Below are 24,436 nucleotides of genomic sequence, written 5' to 3' on the forward strand. Positions count from 1 at the left end.
AAAGAAAAACCCTTGATTGAGTAGGTGTGTCCTGTATATATATATATTTTTTACTCTGCATCTCTGCCCAGCCTGGTAAGAGTAGCCAAAAGAGTGTTAAGCATCCCCAGTGGCTCTGCAAGTGCGGAGAGGTTATTATTCGATGCTAGCATGCTCTCCCGGCACCATCGCATGAGCCTAAAGCCAGACTCTGGCCAAACTGGTGTTTCTAAAAATGTATTTAGTCACTGTAGACTGAGCCTAATTAGGAATTGTTCATTTAATTTGTGTTTAATCCTAAGTAACTGACAGCCTATATGCGCAATTTATAGACTATAATGACTTAATAAAATGTTGTTTTTTTAAAAACGCTCAGCACTTAATGTGCCTTACTCCCTACCAGCCTAGTGTTGCACTCGCTTCACAATGTATTTCTTTGTAGGCTATAGCGTCTGCTATAGATGTACAGACGGGGGCTAATTTGTAAATTTCGATCAGAATATTTTTTATAAAGATAAGCATTATATTGTTAGATTATAGGAGTAACTCTGGTAGACCTGAAATAGACCTCACCTCAAGTTGCACTGTCAGTCAGTTGGAGTTCCGGGGTGCAATGCCTTCATATCATATGCTTGTAGTAGCTAAAGCGTAATTATAGCCACATCATACCAAACCGTCACAAAACATTTCAAAAGTTTATTAGTGTAATATCAAACATTCTTCCACAAGCCCTTGTCTATACGGAAAATATAAGCAGAAGAGCAAATGTAAACCAGGGAGAAACCCCCCCCCACCCCCCAAAAAACACACTGCTCTCCCCTTTGCCCAATAAAAAAACCCACACAACCCTCCCCAAAGCAAAAAAATTAAATTGACAACCCTCCCTTATTTTGGACCCCCCTCCCCCCAGTACATTTCTATCTGTCCGTTAAAGAAAAAATAAGCTTATGCAATTTGATAAAAAGTGCAAAAGAACAAAAAAGGTTTTGCTACAAATAAATATCTTGGAATGATAATACTGAGACCATGTCATCTTCCTGCTCAACAAATGCCCAGATATCAGTTTACAGCATCATCAACCCTAAAACTAACAGAATTCATTTTTAATGCCCACTCTCTTAATAAAAGTTGATCCTTACTTGTCAAACATGTAGGCACCCCAAACTACAAATGTTGTGATACAATCCTCACAGTGCTGCAAATGGTTATCTATTGACACACTTGTGTTCCTTGAAATTTCTTACATAGGCAAAGCTTTTTCCACAATTGTCACATGAGTATGGCTTTTCTGCTTTGTGGACCTGCATGTGAGCTTTGACATTATTAGCTTGGCTGAACATTTTCCCACATACTTCACAGCTAAAGGGCCTCTCTCCTGTATGAACACGCATATGCCTTTTAAGGTTACCGCTGATACGGAAGGTCATCCCACAAGTTACACATGTGTAAGGTTTCTCGCCAGTGTGAATTCGTTCATGTAGTCTAAGACTGTTTGGCAAACTGAAGCTCTTCCCACACACGCTGCACATGTGAGACTTCTCTCCAGTGTGAACCTTCTGATGTATAACACAAGCAGCTCGCTGGGTGAAGGTTTTCCCACATGTAGAGCAAACAAACGGCTTCTCACCTGTGTGAAGCAGCTGGTGTATTTTAAGCGTCCCAATGGAGCTGTAGCACTTCCCACATATCTCACAACTTTGTGGTTTCCTGTGCTTGTCCTTCTTTTCATCATCCATGTGTGTCTGCTGGTGGTTTCTCAGAGCATAATTGTATACAAACGTTCTTCCACAAATGTCACACATAAAGGGCTTCAATCCTTCGTGTACCTGCATGTGTCCTTTGAGGGTGCTGGATTGGTTGAACTGCTTTCCGCATACCTTACAGCTGAACGGTTTAGTCCCTGTGTGAATCAGACTGTGTCTTTTAAGGTTGACCTCGTGACCAAAACTGCTTCCGCATATCTCACATTTAAATGCCTTCAGTCCTGTGTGCACTACCTGGTGAGATTTCAATGCCCGCTCAGTCATGAAACCCTTTTGACACTGAGCACATCTAAATGGCTTGTCGAGGGAGTGTGTTCTCTTATGTGTCGTGAGGTAACTGGATTGTGCAAAACTCTTTCCACACATAGTGCAGCTATATGGTTTTTCACCTGTGTGAATTCTCTGGTGCACCATAAGACTGTTTCTTGTTGTGAAACCCTGTCCACAAGTCAGACAGTTGAATGGTTTTGCCTCTGAATGAACAAACCCGTGGGACTTTAGTGCTCTCTCCTCACGGAACGTCTTTCCGCAAACTGTGCAGCCAAAAGTCCTCCCTTTTGAGTGACCCAAGACATGCTTGTTGAGAGAAGTTAAGTATATAAACTTCTTTCCACATTGGCCACAACAGAAAGGCTTCTCTCCCGTGTGAACTCGCTTGTGCTGTTTCAGCAAGCTGCTCAGATGAAAACGCCTCCCACACTGGTCACAGTTAAAGGATTTCTTCCTTTCGGGAAAGATCTGCTTTGTTCTGGGGCTGCTGTGCTCTGTAGTTTCTGTTACATCAGCAGATGAAACTTCTTCATTTGTTCCATTGCCCTCTGTTTTGACCAGTGTGCCATCAGTGAGAGCATCATGGATGTGTTCAACGCCAATTTCCGGGTCTCTTGATGTGGGCTCTGTTTTTACTTCCTCTCGGTCTCCTGCAGGGGGGTTACTGTCTGTGCTTGAACTCTCTCTGCGTGCATTATCAACATCTGCAGAACCTAAGGCCAAATAGAGTGCAAACACAAAGAAAGCCACATAAACCTCTTGTTAATAGCAAAATAAGCATCTAAATACAGTTGAGATGTATACTGAGCAGAATTACTGAGAACACAATCAAAGAGTTTTACCCTCTCCGCTGGTTGATGTCACATTGATTCCTGAGATATCACACTCCTTGATGGAACAGTCAATTGAGTCATCCTCCTGCCAACAGACAAATACACACACAGTAAAAACAGACTTCCTATTACAATTTCTCATTTGGCATGGTTTGATGAAATACAATCTACCCACCTCGCAGTCTTCCTCTGATGATGCCGAGGTCTCCCCATCTTTCATTGCACTGGCAGGAGACACAACATAACCTAAAAGAGAAATGGAAATAGCTGGAATTATTTCAACCCTGTTTCTCTTTCATGTGAAATCAGATTAATATGTGTACATAGTACAGTTTATCTAATGCTCTGCATGGTATTCTAGCTATTTAGATTTTAATGTTGTATTTCAGATTTTTACAATCTGAGATTTCCTATGGATTTCAGACACACTCCCAACTAACCAAACTGATTACTCTTGGTTAACACAGAATTACTCTATTTCAGATCTCACCCTGTTGCAGTGGTGTCACCATTAATTCCAGCTTATTCTTCAGGGTCTCATTTTCATTTTGTAGAATTGTAGTACACTCTGTGAATAACCTACATAACTTTCGAATGGCTTCCTTCATCAACAGGTGCATGATGGAGACAAGCCGTGCCTGATGGAAATGGGAAGAAAATCGTGGCGAAGCAATATTAGGCTACCTAATATCACATCCACATCATGACCTGATCTCCCAGTTTGATCCTAAAAAACAACACCCCATATCCCCCAGTTTGATCTTTAGTGTGTTATCGGGGAGTGACATCAACTAGGGACATCTAGTAAAGCAGTGGTTCCAAAACCAGTTTGGGCTGTAGGCCATCATACCAGTGAGTGTCGAGTCCTCCTGACCCCTGAAGTTAGGACTTGGCCAGTGAAATGCATGAAATGAGCATCGGAACGTTAAGATGTAAGACTAACGAACAACTAGCTAGCTTGGAATAGGCTACATTAGGTACTGTTATGCAAACCTCGTCCTAAACGGAGTCCAAACTAGTTAACTGGCTGCGTAGGAAGACACCCACCCCTGTGTTGACATTTTGAGCACCATCATCTCCAGAGCAAGATATTTCACTACATGATGCCATGTTTGACGCTTCATGCTCAACTATGCACATTTCTGTCACCGACGCTTCAACAACAATAGCCAAAATTGAAGTTGCTTGTGATTGAAATGACTCGTAATCCATTGAAATTGTGTCCTCAATCTAATACTAAAATTAACAGTTTTGTTCTACTTCTTTAGTTCCAGTAAGATAGCTAGTTGAATCAAAAGTTGCTTGATGGCCCCTTTACACGTCTCAACAGACAAAAATGGCAGCCTTGGTGCTTCTAGAACGTCTCTAATACGTCATATATAGACTTCTTGTGCCATTTTTCAGTTTCAAAATAAAAGTCCAACAAGTGCGATAATTGGAAATTTACATTTTAGTAATTTAGCAGACGCTCTTAGAGCGATTTACAGGAGCAAATGGGGTTAAGTGCCTTGCTCAGGGGCACATCGACATATTTTTCACCTAGTCAGCTCGGGGATTTGAAAGTTTCGGGTTACTGCCCCAACGATCTTTTCCCATCGCTAGGCTTTATATCCCACTAACATCCGAATATATGGTATGTTACAACAATCACCAGACATCAGTCAGTAAAGATTTCAAATAGGATCTAAATAATAAAATATACAACAATATGGCATGTTCAACAGAAAAAGCAACGCATCTATGTCTCGTGTCTTTCAGGATTGCGGCTAAATTACCATTAAACTGAGGTCAAGTTTATAGATGTTGAAGCCATTTGGAAAGAAATTAGATTGTTTCTATCAAACAGCACGTCCACAAGTATTACATTTACATTTACATTTTAGTCATTTAACAGACGCTCTTATCCAGAGCGACTTACAGTAGTGAATGCATACATTTCATTTCATGCATTTTTTAAAACATTTTGTTTTGTTGTACTGGCCCCCGTGGGAATCAAACCCACAACCCTGGCGTTGCACACACCATGCTGGCGTTGCAAACACCATGCTCTACCAACTGAGCCACAGGGAAGACCACATCTCTTGAACCACATGACCACTGCTCTGATTCATGCTGCCCATTTATCAATGGAGCTGCGCTGCCAGATTCAATGTGTCCACAAAGCATCCTATTTTCAGGATGTGTAGCCTCTTGATGGCAACATCCATATTGCCAACATTATCAACAGTCACAGCTACAATCTTGCTCGGCTCGATCTCAAACTCTTTCAGAATGTCTGAGATCTCCTCTGCCACTACTTTGCCAATTTGCGATTTGTACACTGTCCTGGTGTGGAGGACCTTCTGTTTTACACTGCCCTGGCTTGTATAGTGCACTGTAACAGTGAGATAGTGGTCTTGACAGAGGCTGGTCCACCCGTCTGATGTGATGGCCAGCTTTGGCACATCCTTCAGCTCAGTGATCACATTGGCCTTTTCTACACTATACCAGGTAGGAATTAATGTGTCACCGAGTTAACTCCTGGAAGAAGGGTATATTTGGGGGTGAGGGCCTTGCTCATCTCCCTACAGTAAAAAAAAAAAAGGTTGTTTCATGTGTTGAATTATCGTTTTGAATTATTGTGTTTTGTATTGTGGAGTGATGGGACTAACATACAACCCATTTATACTACTAGATCCTAAAAATTAATACAACTCAATATATACTGACTGTTACCTAAAGCCCTTGGACTCCACTGTTTCAAAGGGGTGTAGACCTTTCACTATGAACTTCGTCACAGCTAGGAAACATCAGATGGTGCTGATCTGCTTTCACACACAACCTTTACTTTCACCTCATTTGTCTTGAGTGTGTTCAAAACCACCACTAGGAGGCAGCAATCAGTTACATAAAGATTGTAAACTAACTATCCGTTTTGCACGTTTTGGTTTTTGCCCTAGCACTACACAGCTGATTCAAAAACCAAATCACGTGCACCCAGTGGGGACCCCAGGACCGAGTTTGGGAAACCCTGAAGTAGGTTGCAAGGAGAGTCCACCAAACGTCAAAACAAGTCATATGAAGGGTTAATCTTTGATCAAAAGTTGAGTTGTTGAAGTCCATAGTTATGCCTATTCTGCCTATTTACATAATTTCAACACAATTTCTGAATGATATAGCTTTCCTCAGCAAATTCTTTAATACAGGTCTGTATCTGTCTCTGTCCTAAAACTGAAAAGAACTGCAGGTAGCCAGCCTAACATTACGAACAAGAGTATTGGTTGCTCCTGTCTATTCATAACCAATAAGCGCAGTGTTGCTATGCATTATCGTTGTATTGGTTGGCGGACACAGCTGTCAATTTGTCTCCAGACGAAGTACAGTGTGGTTCTGTGCAATTACGTCAAACTCGGTCTGGGCACCGCGCGCTTGAAAGCATTGCGTCTGCACGACTTGCCAGGCAAGAGGAAATTTACCTCGAAAGGAATGCGAAGAAGGTTTTAGGTTTGGCATTGCTACGAGGAAAACGAGGAGGTGCGACTTTTTAAGTGATCAACATATATTTTTCTTCTATTCAAAGGTAAATCCATGTAAATCATTGCCATAACGTGTATATATATATACCATTCCCGTGTTATGATGGGGAATGGTTTGCTGTCATAATAATTCTTAAATTAAATTTCAGTTGCATAATGAAATGTTTGACCATTATGGTTGAATAGGCTTTTATAATTGGATTGCCCAATGCGGTTCAGAATGTTGCAAGCTGGTTGTTTATGTTGCGGGCATGGATGGGATGGCAAGGTCTGCAGTGGAGCTGGTTGTTATTATTATTACACGTTACGCGTGGCCTGATACTGCACCACCAGCAGTCGCAGGCAGGAATACCGTATGGGAGAATCGAGCGCATTAACGTAATCCAGCCTGCTGACAATATCAATATCATCATATACAGTGGAGTAGCGAAAATTCCGAGCAAAACAAAAAAATGTTGTACAAATCAAAATATATTTGAGATTCTTCAAAGTAGCCAACCTTTGCCTTGATGACAGCTTTGCACACTCTTGGCATTCTCTCAACCAGCTTCATGAGGTAGTCACCTGGAATGCATTTCCCTTAACAGGTGTGCCTTGTTAAAAGTTAATTTGTGGAATTTCTTTCCTTCTTAATGCGCTTGAGCCAATCAGTTATGTGTTGACAAGATAGGGTTGGTATACAGAAGATAGCCCTATTTGGTAAAAGACCAAGTCCATATTATGGCAAGAACAGCTCAAATGTTTTATTTAATTTTTTATTTCACCATTATTTAACCAGGTAGGCCAGTTGAGAACAAGTTCTCATTTACAACTGCGACCTGGCCAAGATAAATCAAAGCAGTGCGACAAAAACAAACAACACAGAGTTACACATAAACAAAGGTATAGTCAATAACACAATAGAAAAAAATCTATGTACAGTGTGTGCAAATGTAGAAGAGGGAGGTAGGCAATAAATAGACCATAGAGGCGAGATAATTACAATTTTGCATTAACACTGGAGTGATGGATGTGCAGATGATGATGTGCAAGTAGAGATACTTACCCTCTTGCTCTTTTGTACCCCAGTAATAATATGGGGGTGTGCTATTTACAGATTGTCTGTGTACAGGTACAGTGATCGGTAAACTGCTCTGACAGCTGATGCTTAAAGTTAGAGAGGGAGATATAAGACTCCAGCTTCAGTGATTTTTGCAATTCGTTCCAGTCATTGGCAGCAGAGAACTGGAAGGAAAGGTGGCCAAAGGAAGTGTTGGCTTTGGGGATGACCAGTGAAATATACCTGCTGGAGCACGTTCTACGAGTGGGTGTTGCTATGATGACCAGTGAGCTGAGATAAGGCAGGGCATTACCTAGCATAGACTTATAGATGACCTGGAGCCAGTGGGTTTGGCGATGAATATGTAGTGAGGGCCAGTCAACGAGCACGTACAGGTTGCTTTAGTGACAAAACGGATGGTACTGTGACATACTACATGCAATTTGCTGAGTAGAGTGTTGGAGGCTATTTTGTAAATGACATCGCCGAAGTCAAGGATCAGTAGGATAGTCAGTTTTACGAGGGTATGTTTGGCAGCATGAGTGAAGCATGCTTTGTTGCGAAATAGGAAGATGATTCTAGATTTAATTTTGGATTGGAAATGCTTAATGGTGAGTCTGGAAGGAGAGTTTACAGTCTAACCAGACACCACATATTCTAAGTCAGAACCGTCCAGAGTAGTGATGCTAGTCGGCGGGAGTGGCAGCGATCGGTTGAAGAGCATTCACTTAGTTTTACTTGCATTTAAAAGCAGTTGGAGCCCTCGGAAGGAGTGTTGTATGGCATTGAAGCTCGTTTGGAGGTTTGTTAGCACAGTGTTCAAAGAAGGGCCAGATGTATACAGAATGGTGTTGTCTGCATAGAGGTGGATCAGAGAATCACCAGCAGCAAGAGTGACGTCATTGATATATACAGAGAAAAGAGTCGGCCCGAGAATTGAACCCTGTGGCACCCCCATAGAGACTGCTAGAGGTCCGGACAACAGGCCCTCCGATTTGACACACTGAACTCTATCTGAGAAGTAGTTGGTGAGCCAGGCAAGGCAGTCATTTGAGAAGCCAAGGCTATTGAGTCTGCCAATAAGAGTGCGGTGATTGACAGAGTCGAAAGCCTTGGCCAGGTCGATGAAGACGGCTGCACAGTACTGTATTTTATTGATGGCGGTTATGATATCGTTTAGGATCTTGAGCGTGGCTGAGGTGTACCCATGACCAGCTCGGAAACCAGATTGCATAGTGGAGAAGGTACGGTGGGATTCAAAATGGTCGTTGATTTGTTTGTTAACTTGACTTTCGAAGATTTTAGAAAGGCAGAGCAGGATGGATATAGGTCTATAACAGTTTGGGTCTAGAGTGTCTCCCCCTTTGAAGAGGGGGATGACCGCGGCAGCTCTCCAATCTTTGGGGATCTCAGACGATACGAAAGAGAGGTTGAACAGGCTAGTAATAGGGGTTGCAACAATTTTGGCGAATAATTTTAGAAAGAGAGGGTCCAGATTGTCTAGCCCAGCTGATTTGTAGGGATCCAGATTTTTTAGATTTGGGTGAAGCGGGGCTTGGGAAAGTTGCTGCTGGGGTGCTGAGATGTTGGCCGGGGTAGGGGTTGTCGGGTGGAAAGTATGACCAGCCGTAGAAAAATGGTTATTGAAATGATCAATTATCGGAGATTTATTGGTGGTGACAATGTTTCCTATCCTCAGTGCAGTGGGCAGCTGGGAGTAGGTGCTCTTACTCTCCATGGACTTTACAGTGTCCCAAAACTTTTTGGAATTAGTGCTACAGGATGCAAATTTCTGTTTGAAAAAGCTAGCCTTAGCTTTCCTAACTGACTGAGTATATTGGTTCCTGACTTCCCTGAAAAGTTGCATATCTCGGGGGCTATTCGATGCTAATGCAGAACGCCACAGGATGTTTCTGTGCTGGTCAAAGGCAGTCAAGTCTGGGGTGAACCAAGGGCTATATCAATTGGCAAAATAGGTATTGCCAATTGGCAAAATAGGTATTGTAGCCAAAGAAATTGGCTGATGGACCTCTTCAGCTATCCGGGAGGTGGGCCTAGCTCGGGGCTAGCTCCAGGCTAACTGGTGCTTGCTTCGGGACAGAGATATTAGCCAGGAGTAGCCACTCGGATAGCAGCTATCTAGCTGCGATGATTCGGTGTAAAGGTTCAGCGCTTGCGGTAGGAATCCGGAGATGTGGAGATGTGGTAGAGAAGAAGAAGTCCGATATGCTCTAGACAGCTAGTGGGCTGCGGATAGCAGGCTAGCAGATGGGCCTTCAGGGGACGTTGCGACGGAGGAGCCTGTTGAAACCCCCTCGGGCGGATTACATCGGTAGACCAGTCGTGATGGATCGGCAGTAAAAGGGTCCAGGCCAATTGGCAAAATAGGTATTGTAGCCCAAGAAGTGGCTGATGGACCTCTTCAGCTAGCCGGGAGATAGGCCTAGCACGAGGCTAGCTCCAGGCTAACTGGTGCTTGCTAACGACAGAGTCGTTAGCCAGGAGTAGCCACTTGGATAGCAGCTAGCTAGCTGCGATGATCCAGGTGAAAAGGTTCAGAGTCTGCGGTAGGAATCCAGAGATGTGGAGATGTGGTAGAGAAAAAGCAGTCCGATATGCTCTGGGTTGAATCGCGCTGTGCAGACTGGCAGGAGTTGACTGGGCTGAGGCTAGCTGATGACCGCTAGCAGTGGCTAACTGACTACTAGCTAGTAGCTAGTTAGCTGGCTAGCTTCTGTTGGGGGTTCCGGTTCTAAGGTATAAAAAATAGCAGATCCATGCCACACTGGGTGAGGCGGGTTGCAGGAGAGTATGTTGAAGTTGAGGTTAAAAATATAAAAAATACATCTGAAATATATACGAAGAAAAAAGAAGATATATACACGGGACAAGACAAGACAAAGACGTCTGACTGCTACGCCATGTTGGATTGCAAATAAGCAAAGAGAAACGACAGGCCATCAATACTTAAAGACATGAAGGTCAGTCAATCTGGAAAATTTCAAGAACTTCAAAAGTTTCTTCAAGTGCATTCGCAAAAACCATCAAGTGCTATGATGAAACTGGCTCTTACGAGGACCGCCACAGGAAAGGAAGACCCAGAGTTACCTCTGCTGCAGAGGATAAATTCATTAGAGTTAACTGCACCTCAGATTGCAGCCCAAATAAATGCTTCACAGAGTTCAAGTAACAGACGCATCTCAACATCAACTGTTCAGAGGAGACTGCGTGAAACAGGCCTTCATGGGGTCGATTTGCTGCAAAGAAACCATTACTAAAGGACACCCATAAGAAGAAGAGACTTGCTTGTGCCAAGAAACACGAGCGATGGACATTAGACCGGTGGACATCTTTGGTCCCTGTGGCTCAATTGGTAGAGCATGGTGTTTGCAACGCCAGCATGGTGTGTGCAACGCCAGGGTTGTGGGTTCGATTCCCACGGGGGGCCAGTACAAAAAAAAAAGGCATGAAATGAAATGTATGCATTCACTACTGTAAGTCGCTCTGGATAAGAGCGTCTGCTGAATGACTAAAATGTAAATGTCTGATGAGTCCAAATTTGAGATTTTTGATTCCAACCACCATGTCTTTGTCAGACGCAGAGTATGTGAATGGATGATCTCCGCATGTGTGGTTCCCACCGTGAAGCATAGAGGAGGAGGTGTGATGGTGTCGGGGTGCTTTGCTGGTGACACTGTTTGATTTATTTAGAATTCAAGGCACACTTAACCAGCATGGCTACCACAGCATTCTGCAGTGATACACCATCCCATCTGGTTTGCACTTAGTGGGATGATAATTTGTTTTTCAACAGGACAATGACCCAACACACCTCCAGGCTGTGTAAGGGCTATTTGACCAAGAAGGAGAGTGATGGTGCTGCATCAGATGACCTGGCCTCCACAATCACCCGACCTCAACTCAATTGAGATGGTTTGGGATGAGTTGAACCGCAGAGTGAAGGGAAAGCAGCCAACAAGTGCTCAGCATATGTGGGAACTCCTTCAAGACTGTTGGAAAAGCATTCCAAGTGAAGCTGGTTGAGAGAATGCCAAGAGTGTGCAAAGCTGTCATCAAGGCAAAGGGTGGCTATTTGAAGAATCTCAAATAGAAAATATATTTTGATTTGTTTAACACTTTTTTGGTTACTGATTCCATGTGTTATTTCATAGTTTGATGTCTTCACCATTATTCTACATTGTAGAAAATAGTAAAATAAAGAAAACCCTTGAATGAGTAGGCGTGTCCAAACTTTTGACTGGTACTGTATGTCCGCCCTTCGAAGGCTCATACAGATCAAATAAGGGAAAACCCCAATCACTGTCCACCCTCAAGATCAGATAAGAGGATTTGAGATTCGGTCTGTTGCAGTCAGTGATGTAACGCATCTGTTGCCCCTGAAACACAACAAGAGAACGAGAGAGGAAACTATATAAAGCCTCCCATTGGAGCTGTGGAGCTGTGTGCTCTGAAGGACACCTACAGTAGGGCCCCAAACACAAGGACGCACGCTCCCCAGTCCGTCTCTCTCTCTCTCTCTCTCTCTCTCTCTCAGTCCCCTGGCTGCTATCGCTATCATTGTCCCTCTGACTGTTCGACCGCAGCAGCAGCTCCTCTCCGGTTACATAAGCAAGGTTGTTGTTGTGATACCAGGGAGGACCTTTGGCTGGTAAGTGATGTGGCATGTAGTGTGGCACCCAGACTATACCAATACCAGTCAGCTCAGCACATCAGCCTTCAGGGGCAAAGCAGTGAGGCAGACAGAAACAGGAAAAGATGATGATGATGATGATGTGTCAGAAAAACACGCCGGCAGTTTTTGCAAGCTCAGACAGCTTTGGCAGATCCTATCCCTGTTATATTTGGATAATTATTTGACAGGGAGAGAATTTGTGTCTTGGTTAGTCTTTGGGCTTATTCTTAGCTGTCTTAGATTTTCTTCTGCGATATGAAACAAAGAGGCTTTGGTGCAAAGCAGAGTAGGCCTACTTGTTGTGCTGTGTTGTTGTAGTGGCTGAATTTAGTCTACAAACAAATGCTGGGTCTTGAAAGAGATTATTTTCTAGATGGGCACATCAAAAGATGATCTGGTGTTTGAAAATGAGTGAAGGATTCTTCAATGTGTCGGTCATCCTCTCACCTAAGAAACAACAGGTGCAACACATGTTGAGTTGAATAATAAAATGTTAGATACAAGTGAATATACAGTGTATTCAGACCCCTTGACCTTTTCCACATTTTGTTACGTTACAGCCTTATTCTAAAATTGATTAAATTGTTTTTTCCCCCTCATCAATCTACACACAATACCCCATAATGACAAAGCAAAAACAGGTTTTTAGAAATGTTTGAAAATGAATAAAAAATGGAAATATCACATTTACCCTTTACTCAGTACTTTGCTAAAGCACCTTTTGCAGTGATTACAGCCTCGAGTCTTCTTGGGTATGACACTACAAGCTTGGCACACCTGTATTTGGGGAGTTTCTAACATTTTTCTCTGCAGATCCTCTCAAGCTCTATCAGGTTTGATGGGGAGCATTGCTACACGGCTATTTTCAGGTCTCTCCAGAGATGTTCAAGTCCGGGCTCTGGCTGGGCTACTCAAGTACATTCTGAGACTTGTCCTGAAGCCACTCCAGCATTGTCTTGCCTGTGTGCTTAGAGTCGTTGTCCTGTTGGAAGGTAAACCTTCACCCCAGTCTGAGGTCCTGAGGGCTCCGGAGCAGGTTTTCATCAAGGATCTCTCTGTACTTTGCTCGGTTCATCTTTCCCTCGATCCTGACTAGTCTCCCAGTCCCTGCTGCTGAAAAACATCCCCACAGCCAGGGTTGGGTAGGTTACTTTCTAAATGTAATCCGTTAGTTACTAGTTACTTGTCCAAAATTGTAATTAGTAACGTAACTTTTGGATTCCCCAAACTCAGTAACGTAATCTGATTCCATTCAGTTACTTTTAAATTACTTTCCCCTTAAGAGGCATTAGAAGAAGACAAAAATGTATGTTACCAATTTAACAAAATCTATTGCAGGATAAATCAATGTTAAAGTTTACATAGTTGGCCATATGGATGTTACATTTTACTTTATGGGTTGGTTATGTAGGCTTCTTCTAACCCATCACTTTCTACTACATATAATACTATGATTTAAATTATATCTTTACATTAAAAACCAAAGTCTATCAGAATTCCAGTCATTCCAATAAATGTTATGCCCCTTGATCTTCAAGAATAGGACTTGGAAATATGGAAGTATAGATGAGTCAAATTGTTTTACCTGAGCATAACCCCAAAACGAAGGACTTATTAGCCAGCCCTACTCTGTGGTTTATGATTTTGTTGTCATGGAGGACTGATTGGGCTCATTGATTCAAGTTGAAAAATAAATGCTGCTCTCATGGAATGCCATGCTTTGAGCACTGCTGAAAAGTGCTATTTACATGTGAAAAATGAATGCCATATGCTGCATTTGCTATAGGCCTATTGTTTACCTTTTTGTTGGTGACACTTTATCTTGATAATATGCAGCTGTTTAAAGGGCAAATCCACAGATAAAACAATAACAAACAGCTGTCCTGCCTCTGTTTTGGTAAAACGCTGAGGGATGGGCCTAGAGAAATGTAACCACTTAATAGACAGAGCTATGGATGCAAGGACTGACCATCTATGGTATCAACATTATTGTTTGAACCATGGTATGAGGCTATGCAGTGTTTGTTTACATTTACAATGTTTACAAACATTGGAGAAAACAATTGTATATTTTGGGTTCTCATGGTGTGTGACATTTGAACTCATGAGGCATTTATAAGTTATATTCTTCAAGAATCAATACAATCAATCAATACAGTACCAGTCAAAAGTTTGGACACCTACTCATGCAAGGGTTTTTCTTTATTTTTACTATTTTCTACATTGTAGAATAATAGTGAAGACATCAAAAGTATGAAATAACACATATGGAATCACGTAGTAACCAAAAATGGTTAAACAAATCAAAATATATTTGATATTCATCAACGTAGCCACCCTTTGCCTTGATGACAGCTTTGCACACTTTTGGCATTCTCTCAACCAGCTTCACCTGGAAAGGTTTTCCAACAGTCTTAAATGTGTTCCCATATGCTGAGCACTAGTTGGCTGCTTTTCCTTCACTCTGTAGTCCAACTCAACCCAAACCATTTCAATTGGGTTGAGGTCGGGTGATTGTGGAGGCCAGGTCATCTGATGCAGCACCATCACTCAACTTCTTGGTTAAATAGCCCTTACACAGCCTGGAGGTGTGTTGGGTCATTGTCCTGTTGAAAAACAAATGATAGTCCCACTAAGCGCAAACCAGATGGGATGGCGTATCACTGCAGAATGCTGTAGTAGCCATACTGGTTAAGTGTGCCTTGAATTCTAAATAAATCACTGACAGTGTCACCAGCAAAGCACCATCACACCTCCTCCTCCATGCTTCACAGTGGGAACCACACATTCGGAGATCATCCGATCACCTACTCTACATCTCACAAAGTGTGCGAGTTTGAGAACTCGGGTGGCTCAGTTGGTAGAGCATGGTGTTTGCAACACCAGGGTTGTGGGTTTGATTCTCACGGGGGATCAGTATGGAGAAAAAAATGTATGAAATGTATGCATTCACTACTGTAAGTCGCTCTGGATAAGAGTGTCTGCTAAATGACTAAAATGTCAAATGTAATTGAGAGACCTGGACAAATCATTTTCCATATCTGAGTTGAGGATGGAAAATCATTACTAATGGAGGTGATTTGGAAGGCTAATGTGATTTTGATACTCAGCTCTCATTTAATCTCTCAAGTCACTGACTTGCATTGGAAAAGCTTGGGAATGGATCCTTTGGATGGGAAGTGGGAAAGTGAGTCAAAAGGCAGTGACATAAGGTTTCTCTTTCACAATACTTTATTTCCCCATATCAACATACTATATCAACACTGCTGTTGTGTGTGTTTCTATGTGTGTGCATGAGACAGAAATAGACCTAGGTAATCAAACGACCCGTTAGAGTGGGGTTGACTCGTCATCCATTAGCGACAGAACATATTGGATTCATAGAGAACATCATTGCTTTGATGTAAACTGTAACAAAATATATTGGAGCTGCATTTAGCTCCATATTTCAAGATAATGTCAAGGCAGGCCTTGAACCTGCTAGTTGACAGATATAAATGTCTCTAAGGCTGCTTGACTAGATGAACCTCATTACACCCAGGGTTTACTGCAGGGTTGGGGTCAATTCAGGAAGTTCCCATTCCAATATTCCTTAATGTGTTTCAATTAGGTAAATGTGGAATTGGAATTTATAGTTTACTTCCTTAATTGACTGAATTGAAATGGAATTGACCACAAGCCTGGTTTAGAGTAACAACCTGTTCCTAATTGGAGTCTATGGAGATTGTGGAGATTACTTGGATCTGTGCTAAGCTGTGCTTTAGCCTTATCCTCAGATTTTTGTCCTAAAATGACAGAGAGAAAGGAAAGGCTTTGGTGTTAAAGTGTGTGTGTGTGTGTGTTAGTGTGCACGCAAGACCTCTGAGTGGTCTCTTTATGCCCTGGTCCCACACTGTTGGCTCAGAGAGAAAACAAGGGCATGTGTTAAAGGCTTATAGCACACAGCCTTTCCCCTATAAGCCTCTTTGTGTTAACAGTCTAAAGTGAAATAATTGTAAAACTACTGTCTCTCAGTATAATACAAGGATCATGAGATCACAGTCTATGCTTGTTGACATTTGTCATCACACACATTCATGTTACACACATTCAGGCTACACACACATTCATGTTACACACATTCAGGCTACACACACACACACATTCATGTTCTGTCATGCTCCACTGCAAAGTAATTTGCCTACTGTACTTCATATGCAGAGAACATATGGAGGCAAACAGATTTTCGTATTTTACAGACAATGATGTGTATTATGCAGCAATGTAAAGTTATCCCTGTGGGAGCTCATATATAAAAAAATCCAAGGCACTCAAGTTAAAATGTCTTTATATCCACACACGGATTATCCTGGACCCAGATCTGTTTGCTGTGTTGCCAACAACCTACACAGGGATTAGGTCAAAAACAACAACGAGGTTTCGACAACAGATCACCTTCATCAGAGTGTGTTTCTCCTGTGCTCCGCTTCACCAGGTGTGTGCCTCCCGCCCCGCCCCCCACCACGGCCCTCACCTGTGTATTGCGGTGCTTCCCCTGCGAGCCTAGCTGGGCCGGCAGCCCTTTCCTGCACCGCCCTCCCACCCCGCCCCACCCGATAGTCAGGATGACGCGCTCCAAGACCTTCCAGGCCTACCTGCCCAGCTGCCACCGAACCTACAGCTGCATCCACTGCAGAGCGCACCTGGCCAACCACGACGAGCTCATCTCCAAGGTGACTGTTTAACATACCGACCACAACCGTCCATCCTCTAATGACACTGCTTACTCTAATATTGTTTCCCTCAATCTATTCCACATTTCCTTTAAAGAGCCACTGAACATGGCGATTGGCACGTATGTTTTTCTGTTGCTCATTAGAAAAACTTGATTTCACTCTTGGATGTGTGTTTCCTGACCGATTCCGCATTTGGTTAATGATGTTTGTCCCCAGCCTATTTTACTTTCCTCAAAATCCCCAGAATCAATCTAAGATAACTCAAGAAAAATGTAATACGTTTTGAAATTTTTGCCGAGGATATTTTAGTCATGCAATTTTAGATCTAACTAAGGTGTTTGGTGCAGTATTTCTCAAGTAAAAACATGATTGACGTGTTGTCTTATGTAAACAGTCGGAGCTGCTGGGCAGGTCTGTCTCACTGTCTATGCTATTGGATTGAGAGAAATCACCGCAGCTGTTCACCCAATGTTAGTGGGCAAATGGACATCGTCATTTACCCATTGTGACTCACAAATGTTCCAAACTAAATTTTAGACAAGACTTATCCAATTTACACTTTGTAGTACATTTTTACACTAGAATAACTGTTTTTGACTCATATCCGTTTTCAAAGGGATTTGTTGCTTTATAAAGGCAGTCACTCTTTAAAGCCCAGCACTAACACAACTGGGTGTTGTTCATTAGGGCATGCAGAAAATAAGTCCGTTTACTTCTGTTTTGTGCCGAATTAATTTGACCCTGAATCTACTAATCAAGGGATTGGTGATAAATTGAATCTGGTATGTAAGGGAAACACTGCCCTAATATGCAAGTCATTCCCAAGAGAGAGCATGAGAGAACATGCTACTGTTGGGCTCTAGGGCTTACTTGAAAGAGAGGTCCATCTTAACGTGACTTCCCTGGTTAAATAAAGGATACTCTGTATAAATACTGTAGTTTTTACAGATTAATTAGAATTTCAATACATCGCACAGTAATAACTGTAAAGGTGTTGAGTGCTTTCTGCAGCTGTCTTAAAGCTCTGCTAGCAGACTCCTTCACACTTGGACCTAGTATTAGAGCTGACGCTGCCCTTTCAGACTGGAAACGAGCCTACTGCACCTCTGTGTCGCTCAATTCACAGCCATCTTACTTCTACAGCTTGTGTGTGTGTGTGTGTGTGTTTATGTGTTAGAATATTACTTTTTCCATGTGCTACACTTTGTAAAGTAAACCCTCACCTGTACAAAAAGCACGTGTCTGTCTGTCTGTCTGTCTGTCTGTCTGTCTGTCTGTCTGTCTGTCTGTCTGTCTGTCAGTCAGTCAGTCTTACTTTAAAGGCAAAATCTGGGATATTTCCTGCTGTTCAATGATCATGTCAATGAAGTGTCAGGTGTCACGGATTGCCCCGCTACTGCTGCTCAATCCGTGCACCAATTCCGGAGGTCTACGCCACCGGCCTCTAGGCGTCAATGAACTGTTTCATTACGCACACCTGGTTCCAATTCCCTTGATTAGTAAATGTATACAGTTGAAGTCGGAAGTCATTAAAACTTGTTTTTCAACCACTCCACAAATTTCTTGTTAACAAACTATAGTTTTGGCAAGTCGGTTAGGACATCTACTTTGTGCATGACACAAGTAATGTTTCAACAATTGTTTACAGACAGATTATTTCACTTATAATTCACTGTATCACAATTCCAGTGGGTCAGAAGTTTACATACACTAACTTGACTGTGCCTTTAAACAGCGTGGAAAATTCCAGAAAATGATGCCATGGCTCTAGAAGCTTCTGATAGGCTAATTGACATCATTTGAGTAAATTGGAGGTGTACCTGTGGATGTATTTCAAGGCCTACCTTCAAACTGGATGCCTCTTTTCTTGACATCATGGGAAAATCAAAAGAAATCAGCCAAGACTTCAGAACAAACATTGTAGACCTCCACAAGTCTGGTTCATCCTTGGGAGCAATTTCCAAACGCCTGAAGGTACCACGTTCATCTGTACAAACAATAGTACACAAGTATAAACACCATGGGACCACGCAGCCGTCATACCGCTCAGGAAGGAGACGCGTTCTGTTTCCTAGAGATGAACGTAGTTTGGTGCGAAAAGTGCAAATCAATCCCAGAATAACAGCAAAGTACTTTGTGAAGTAGCTGGAGGAAACGGGTACAAAAGTATCTATATCCACAGTAAAACAATTCCCATATTGACATAACCTGAAAGGCCGCTCAGCAAGGAAGAAGCCACTGCTCCAAAACCACCATAAAAAAAGCCAGACTACGGTTTGCAACTGCACATGGGGACAAAGATCATACTTTTTGGAGAAATGTCCTCTGGTCTGATGAAACAAAAATAGAACTGTTTGGCCATAATGACCATCGTTATGTTTGGAGAAAAAAGGGGGATGCTTGCAAGCCGAAGAACACCATCCCAACCGTGAAGCACGGGGGTGGTAGCATCATGATGTGGGGGTGCTTTGCTGCAGGAGGGACTGGTGCGCTTCACAAAATAGATGGCATCATGAGGAGGAAAATTATGTGGATATATTGAAGCAACATCTCAAGACATCAGTCAGGAAGTTAAAGCTTGGTCGCAAATGGGTATCCTAAATGGACAATGATGTCACACCCCTGACCATAGAGAGCCCTTGTTTCTCTATGGTGTAGTAGGGCGTGACGAGGGGGTGTTCTAGTTTAAAATGTCTATGTTGGTGTTTTGGTTTGGTTCCCAATTAGAGGCAGCTGGTAATTGTTGCCTCTAATTGGGGATCATATTTAAGTAGCTATTTTTCCCACCTGTGTTTGTGGGATATTGTTTTGTGTTTGTGCATGTGCACCAGGTAGTCACATTTCGTTGTTCGTTTATTGATATATTTTGTTTTGCATAGTTTCACTTGGAATAAAGATGTGGAACTCTACACACGCTGCGCCTTGGTCCCGTTCTTATGTGACAGAATATCCCACCAAAAGAGGACCAAGCAGCATGTGCACGAGGTAAAGGAGTTTTGGACATGGGAGGAGGTCATGGGAGGACACGACCCTTCCTTGGCGGGAGTCTCAAAGGAGCATGGAAGGACAGCAATGATGCCGGGGACCGCGGCCACAGAAACACCAAGATTATTTTTTTGGGGGGGGGCACATGGAGCTGGTGGCTGAGCAGACGGAAGAGCCAGAGACTGTCAGGGAGGCGATGGAGCAGTGTGAAGAGGGATATCAGAGAATGATGTTGGCGAAGATTAGGCTGCAGCGCAGTCGGGTTGAAGATCGGGTCATCATTCCGGTGCCAGCTCCACGCAAGAGATCTCCAGTGCGCCTCCCCAGCCCGGTATGTCCTGTGCCGGTTCCCTGCATTCACCCTAAAGAGCCAGAGACTGTCAGGGTGGCAATGGAGAAGTTGGGAGAGAGAGATGAGAGAGATGTTGTGCAAGTGTGTTCTGCTCAACATTCGACCAGAAGATCCGGTTAGCAGTCTGGTGAAACCTGTGCCGGCTCCACACATCTGGACTCCAGTGCGCCTCCCCAGGCCGGTACGTCCTGTGCCTCCTCCCCGCACACGCCCTGAAGTGCGTGTCACCAGTCCGGTGCCACCTGTATCGGCCCCACGCATCAAGCCCCCAGTGCGCCTCCCCAGTCCGGTATGTCCTGTGCCTGCTCCACGCACTCGCCCTGAAGTGCGTGTCACCAGTCCGGTGCCACCTGTACCGGCTCCACACACTAGGCTTCCAGTGCGCATTCACAGTCCAGAGCTTCCGGCGGTCCGGAACCTCCAGTGACGGTCAACGGTGCGGAACTGCCAGCGACAGTCAACAGTCAGGAGCTTCCAGGCAAGGCGTCCAGTCCTGCTCCAAGGCCGGAGCCTTCCTCTGCACCGATGCCCAGTCCAGGCACGGTGTCCAGTCCCGCTCCATGGCAGGAGCCTTCTTCTGCGCTGGTGCCCAGTCCAGGCACGGCGTCCAGTCCCGCTCCATGGCAGGAGCCTTCCTCTGTGCCGGTGCCCAGTCCAAGCACGGCATCCAGTCCTGCTCCATGGCAGGAGCCTTCCTCTGCGCCGGTGCCCAGTCCAGGCACGGCGTTCAGCCCAGCGCCATGGCCGGATCCGGGGTCTGGGTGGGGGCTACGACCCGCACCGGAGCCGCCACCGACACTAGGCACCCCCCTACCCTCTCCATTTGTTTTCAGGTTTTGCGGCCAGAGTCTGCACCTTTGGGGCGGGGGGATACTGTCACGCCATGACCCTTGGTTCTCTATGGTGTTTAGGTCAGAGCGTGACTAGGGGGGTGTATGTCTATGTTGGTGTTTTGTGTGGTTCCCAATTAGAGGCAGCTGGTAATCGTTGCCTCTAACTGGGGATCATATTTAGGTAGCCTTTTTCCCACCTGTGTTTTGTGGGATATTGTTTGTGTTAGTGTGTTTGAGCACTACGTCGTCACGGTCTTTGTAAGTTTTGTTATTTTGTTTCTAGTTTCACTTTGTAATTAAAGATGTGGAACTCAATTCATGTTGCGCCTTGGTCCGCTCATTTCCAAGATCGTGACAAATGACCCTAAGCATACTTCCAAAGTTTTGGCAAAATGGCTTAAGGACAATAAAGTCAAGGTATTGGAGTGGCCATCACAAGGCCCTGACCTCAATCCTATAGAACATTTGTGGGCAGAACTGAAAAAGTGTGTGCGAGCAAGGAGGCCTACAAACCTGACTCAGTTACACCAGCTTTGTCAGGAGGAATGGGCCAAAATTCACCCAAATTATTGTGGGAAGCTTGTGGAAGGCTACCCGACATGTTTGACCCAAGTTAAAGAATTTAAAGGCAATGCTACCAAATACTAATTGAGTGTATGTAAACTTCTGACCCACTGGGAATGTGATGAAAGAAATAAATCATTCTCTCTACTATTATTCTGACATTTCACCAAAACAAACTGGTGATCCTAACTGACCTAAGACAGGGATTTTTACTAGGATTAAATGTCAGGAATTGTGAAAAACTGAGTTTAAATGTATTTGGCTAGGTGTATGTAAACTTCCGACTTCAACTGTATATGTGCCCTCTGTTCGGCATTGTCTTGTCGGTTATTGTTCCCATGTCCGTTGGTCTTGTGAGTACATGTGTTTTGTTGTTTTGGCTTTCATGCTGCGTGTATTGTGTACTCATTATTGCAGGTCTCGTCCCGTGTGTTGTTATTACGAGTCTCGTCCTTCGCTCTTTTGTTTGGGTTACATCCCTGTGTTTTTGTATACGTGTTTGTTTTGGGCTCCGTCCCTATGCCTTTTCATGGCATGTTGTATTGTTGGGTGGAGTATTAAAACCCCCTATTACGTATTCCTGCGCCCGTCTCCAATAATTTTATACAACATGACAAAATAACCAACCCTAAATGGAGACAGCGGGAATGGCCCGTCCGACACCGCCGCAACTTCGGCAGCTGCAACTGGCCTGTCCGACGCTGCCCCAACTTCGGCAGCTGCAACTGGCCTGTCCGACGCTGCCCCAACTTCGGCAGCTGCAACTGGCCTGTCCGATGACGACGCACTTTGGCAGCTGCAACTGGCCTGTCCGACGCCGCCGCAACTTCGGCGGCTGCAACTGGCTGCAACTGTCACAGATTCCTCAGGTACTGCTGCTCATTCCGTGCACCAGTTCCGGAGGTCTACGTCACCGGCCTCTAGGCATCACTGAACTCTCTCATTATGCACACCTGATTCCAATTCCCCTGATTAGTAATTGTGTATATGTGCCCTCTGTTCACCATTGTCTTGTCGGTTATTGTTCCCATGTCCGTATGTCTTGTGAATATCTGTGCTTTGTTGTTTCGGCTTTCGTGCTGCGTGTATTGTGTACTCGTTATTACGGGTCTCGTCACGTGTATTTATTAGAGGCTTAACCTCACTATTTTGTTTGGGTTACATCCCTGTGTTTTTGTATAGGGGTTTGTTTTGGGCTTTGTCCCCGTGCCTTTTCATGGCGTGGAGTAAAACCGTGGAGTAAAACCCCCTATTACGTATTCCTGCTCCTGTCTCCAATCATTTATACAACGGGACAGCGAGGCTGAAACAAAAACTCCAGATTATGGCTTTAATGCTGAACGCTGAGGATACTCCTCCTTTTTAACCTACTCATCTTCTCTTCCTGCAGTCTTTCCAGGGGAGCCAAGGCAGAGCTTATCTGTTCAACTCAGTGTGAGTATCACTGTGTCTACATGTAGTTACAGTACAGCCATGATCCAGTCCTCAGCCCGCGAGCACAATCACAATAAGTATGAAATGAAGATGCACATTCCTACTGTATGAACATGGTCCCTATCTAGCTCAGTATGAAGTGTCTTCTGGGTAATATTATCTAGTGTGTGAGTGGGCGTGTTATGACTCAGTATAGACAGGCAACCTTTACGAATCGAACAGCTTATGAGCTCTCTCTCTCTCTCTCTCTCAGGGTAAACGTGGGGTGTGGGCCGGCGGAAGAGAGAGTGTTGCTCACGGGGCTCCATGCTGTGGCAGATATCTACTGTGAGAACTGCAAGACAACTCTGGGTTGGAAATATGTGAGTGTAAGAGTGTGCATATGTCGGGGGGGTAGAACAATGGCAGATACTGTATCTAGAGTTAGAGCGGATAGGCATTGGCGCATTATTACCTTCATTAGTAATACCTTTATTACCTTATTAGATCATTGTAGGATTGAAACACTGTGAACTAATAAAGGTTTTGGAACAATTGAGTGTGCAGGCCCTACTTCACTCTTTATGTTATCGTATTGACATGGATGAGTTCTGGTTGTCATTATGGACCCTGAGACTATTTTGGACTAATCATTACTAACATCAGTGTAACATTACAGTACATAGGCTGACTCATAGGGATTCCTTGCAGTCCCAATCTTGATCCAAGGGGCATATTTCACATGATGTAGGCCTATACATTTTCTAAGTACTCAACCAACCAATCTTGACCCCCTTCTCCTAGTTCAGAGATGGTAGCCATTCATGATGGACCAGAGCTGGGCTGTCCACACTGAGATAACTGTACTGATTCAAGACCAGTTTGACCAGCAACAAGAACAACTGCTTATCCAGTCACAAAATAGACAAAGGGTTAGAATCCATTAAAAAAATATTTTTTTATTTATACAGAATAGGTAGGCCCTATAATAATGTAGCCTATATACTGTATAATGTAGCCTTTATATAGTATAATTTAGCCTATATATAATGTAGCCTAGATACTGTATAATGTAGCCTAGATACTGTATAATATAGCCTATATATAATGTAGCCTAGATACTGTATAATATAGCCTATATATAATGTAGCCTAGATACTGTATAATATAGCCTATATATAATGTAGCCTATATACTGTATAATATAGCCTATATATAATGTAGTCTATATAAACTCAGCAACAAAAAAAGCATCCTCTCACTGTCAACGGCGTTTATTTTCAGCAAACTTAACAAAATATTTGTGTAAATATTTGTATGAACATAAGATTCAACAACTGAGACATAAACTGAACAAGTTCCACAGACATGTGACGAACAGAAATTGAATAATGTGTCCCTGAACAAAGGGGGGGTTAAAATAAAAAATAACAGTCAGTATCTGGTGTGGCCACCAGCTGCATTAAGTACTGCAATGCAGCT

General features: G+C 43.5%; 2 protein-coding genes across 4 annotated transcripts in view; one reads left to right on the forward strand and one right to left on the reverse strand.

Annotated features, from left to right (window-relative positions):
* Window positions 1-655: 655 nt before the first annotated feature.
* Window positions 656-4,188, reverse strand: LOC115206150 (gastrula zinc finger protein XlCGF26.1). 3 transcript variants are annotated; one of them, XM_029772800.1, is made up of 5 exons: window positions 3,893-4,188; window positions 3,336-3,483; window positions 3,021-3,091; window positions 2,855-2,930; window positions 656-2,725 (listed from the first exon to the last, which is right to left on the reverse strand). In XM_029772800.1, exons 1-5 carry the CDS (start codon window positions 4,055-4,057, stop codon window positions 1,185-1,187), a joined length of 2,001 nt encoding a protein of 666 aa, XP_029628660.1. In that variant the 5' UTR covers window positions 4,058-4,188; the 3' UTR covers window positions 656-1,184. The 3 variants fall into 3 exon arrangements, with proteins under 3 accessions (XP_029628660.1, XP_029628662.1, XP_029628661.1); XM_029772802.1 differs by having other exon boundaries at window positions 3,839-4,188; XM_029772801.1 differs by having other exon boundaries at window positions 3,696-4,188.
* A 2,423-nt stretch (window positions 4,189-6,611) lies between these two features.
* The window catches only part of LOC115206789 (protein yippee-like 2), a 30,058-nt gene continuing 12,233 nt past the window's right edge, over window positions 6,612-24,436 (forward strand). The window contains exons 1-4 of the mRNA XM_029773986.1: window positions 6,612-6,628; window positions 16,567-16,804; window positions 22,932-22,975; window positions 23,229-23,337. Of these exons, the coding sequence (XP_029629846.1) occupies window positions 6,612-6,628; window positions 16,567-16,804; window positions 22,932-22,975; window positions 23,229-23,337 (408 nt within the window). The remainder of the gene's footprint in view (window positions 6,629-16,566; window positions 16,805-22,931; window positions 22,976-23,228; window positions 23,338-24,436) is intronic.

Source organism: Salmo trutta, chromosome 13 (assembly GCF_901001165.1).
Source record: "Salmo trutta chromosome 13, fSalTru1.1, whole genome shotgun sequence".
NCBI classification, from domain to species: Eukaryota; Metazoa; Chordata; class Actinopteri; order Salmoniformes; family Salmonidae; genus Salmo; species Salmo trutta.

Bases quoted from the DNA above. Each gene is read 5' to 3' on its own strand.
- LOC115206150 (XM_029772800.1), bottom strand. From the start codon at position 4,057: ATGGATTACGAGTCATTTCAATCACAAGCAACTTCAATTTTGGCTATT. The intron at 3,484-3,892 runs GTGGGTGTCTTC...CATTTCCATCAG, and splicing joins CTCAAAATGTCAACACAGGG to GCACGGCTTGTCTCCATCAT. The intron at 2,931-3,020 runs GTGGGTAGATTG...GTCTGTTGGCAG, and splicing joins CATCAGAGGAAGACTGCGAG to GAGGATGACTCAATTGACTG.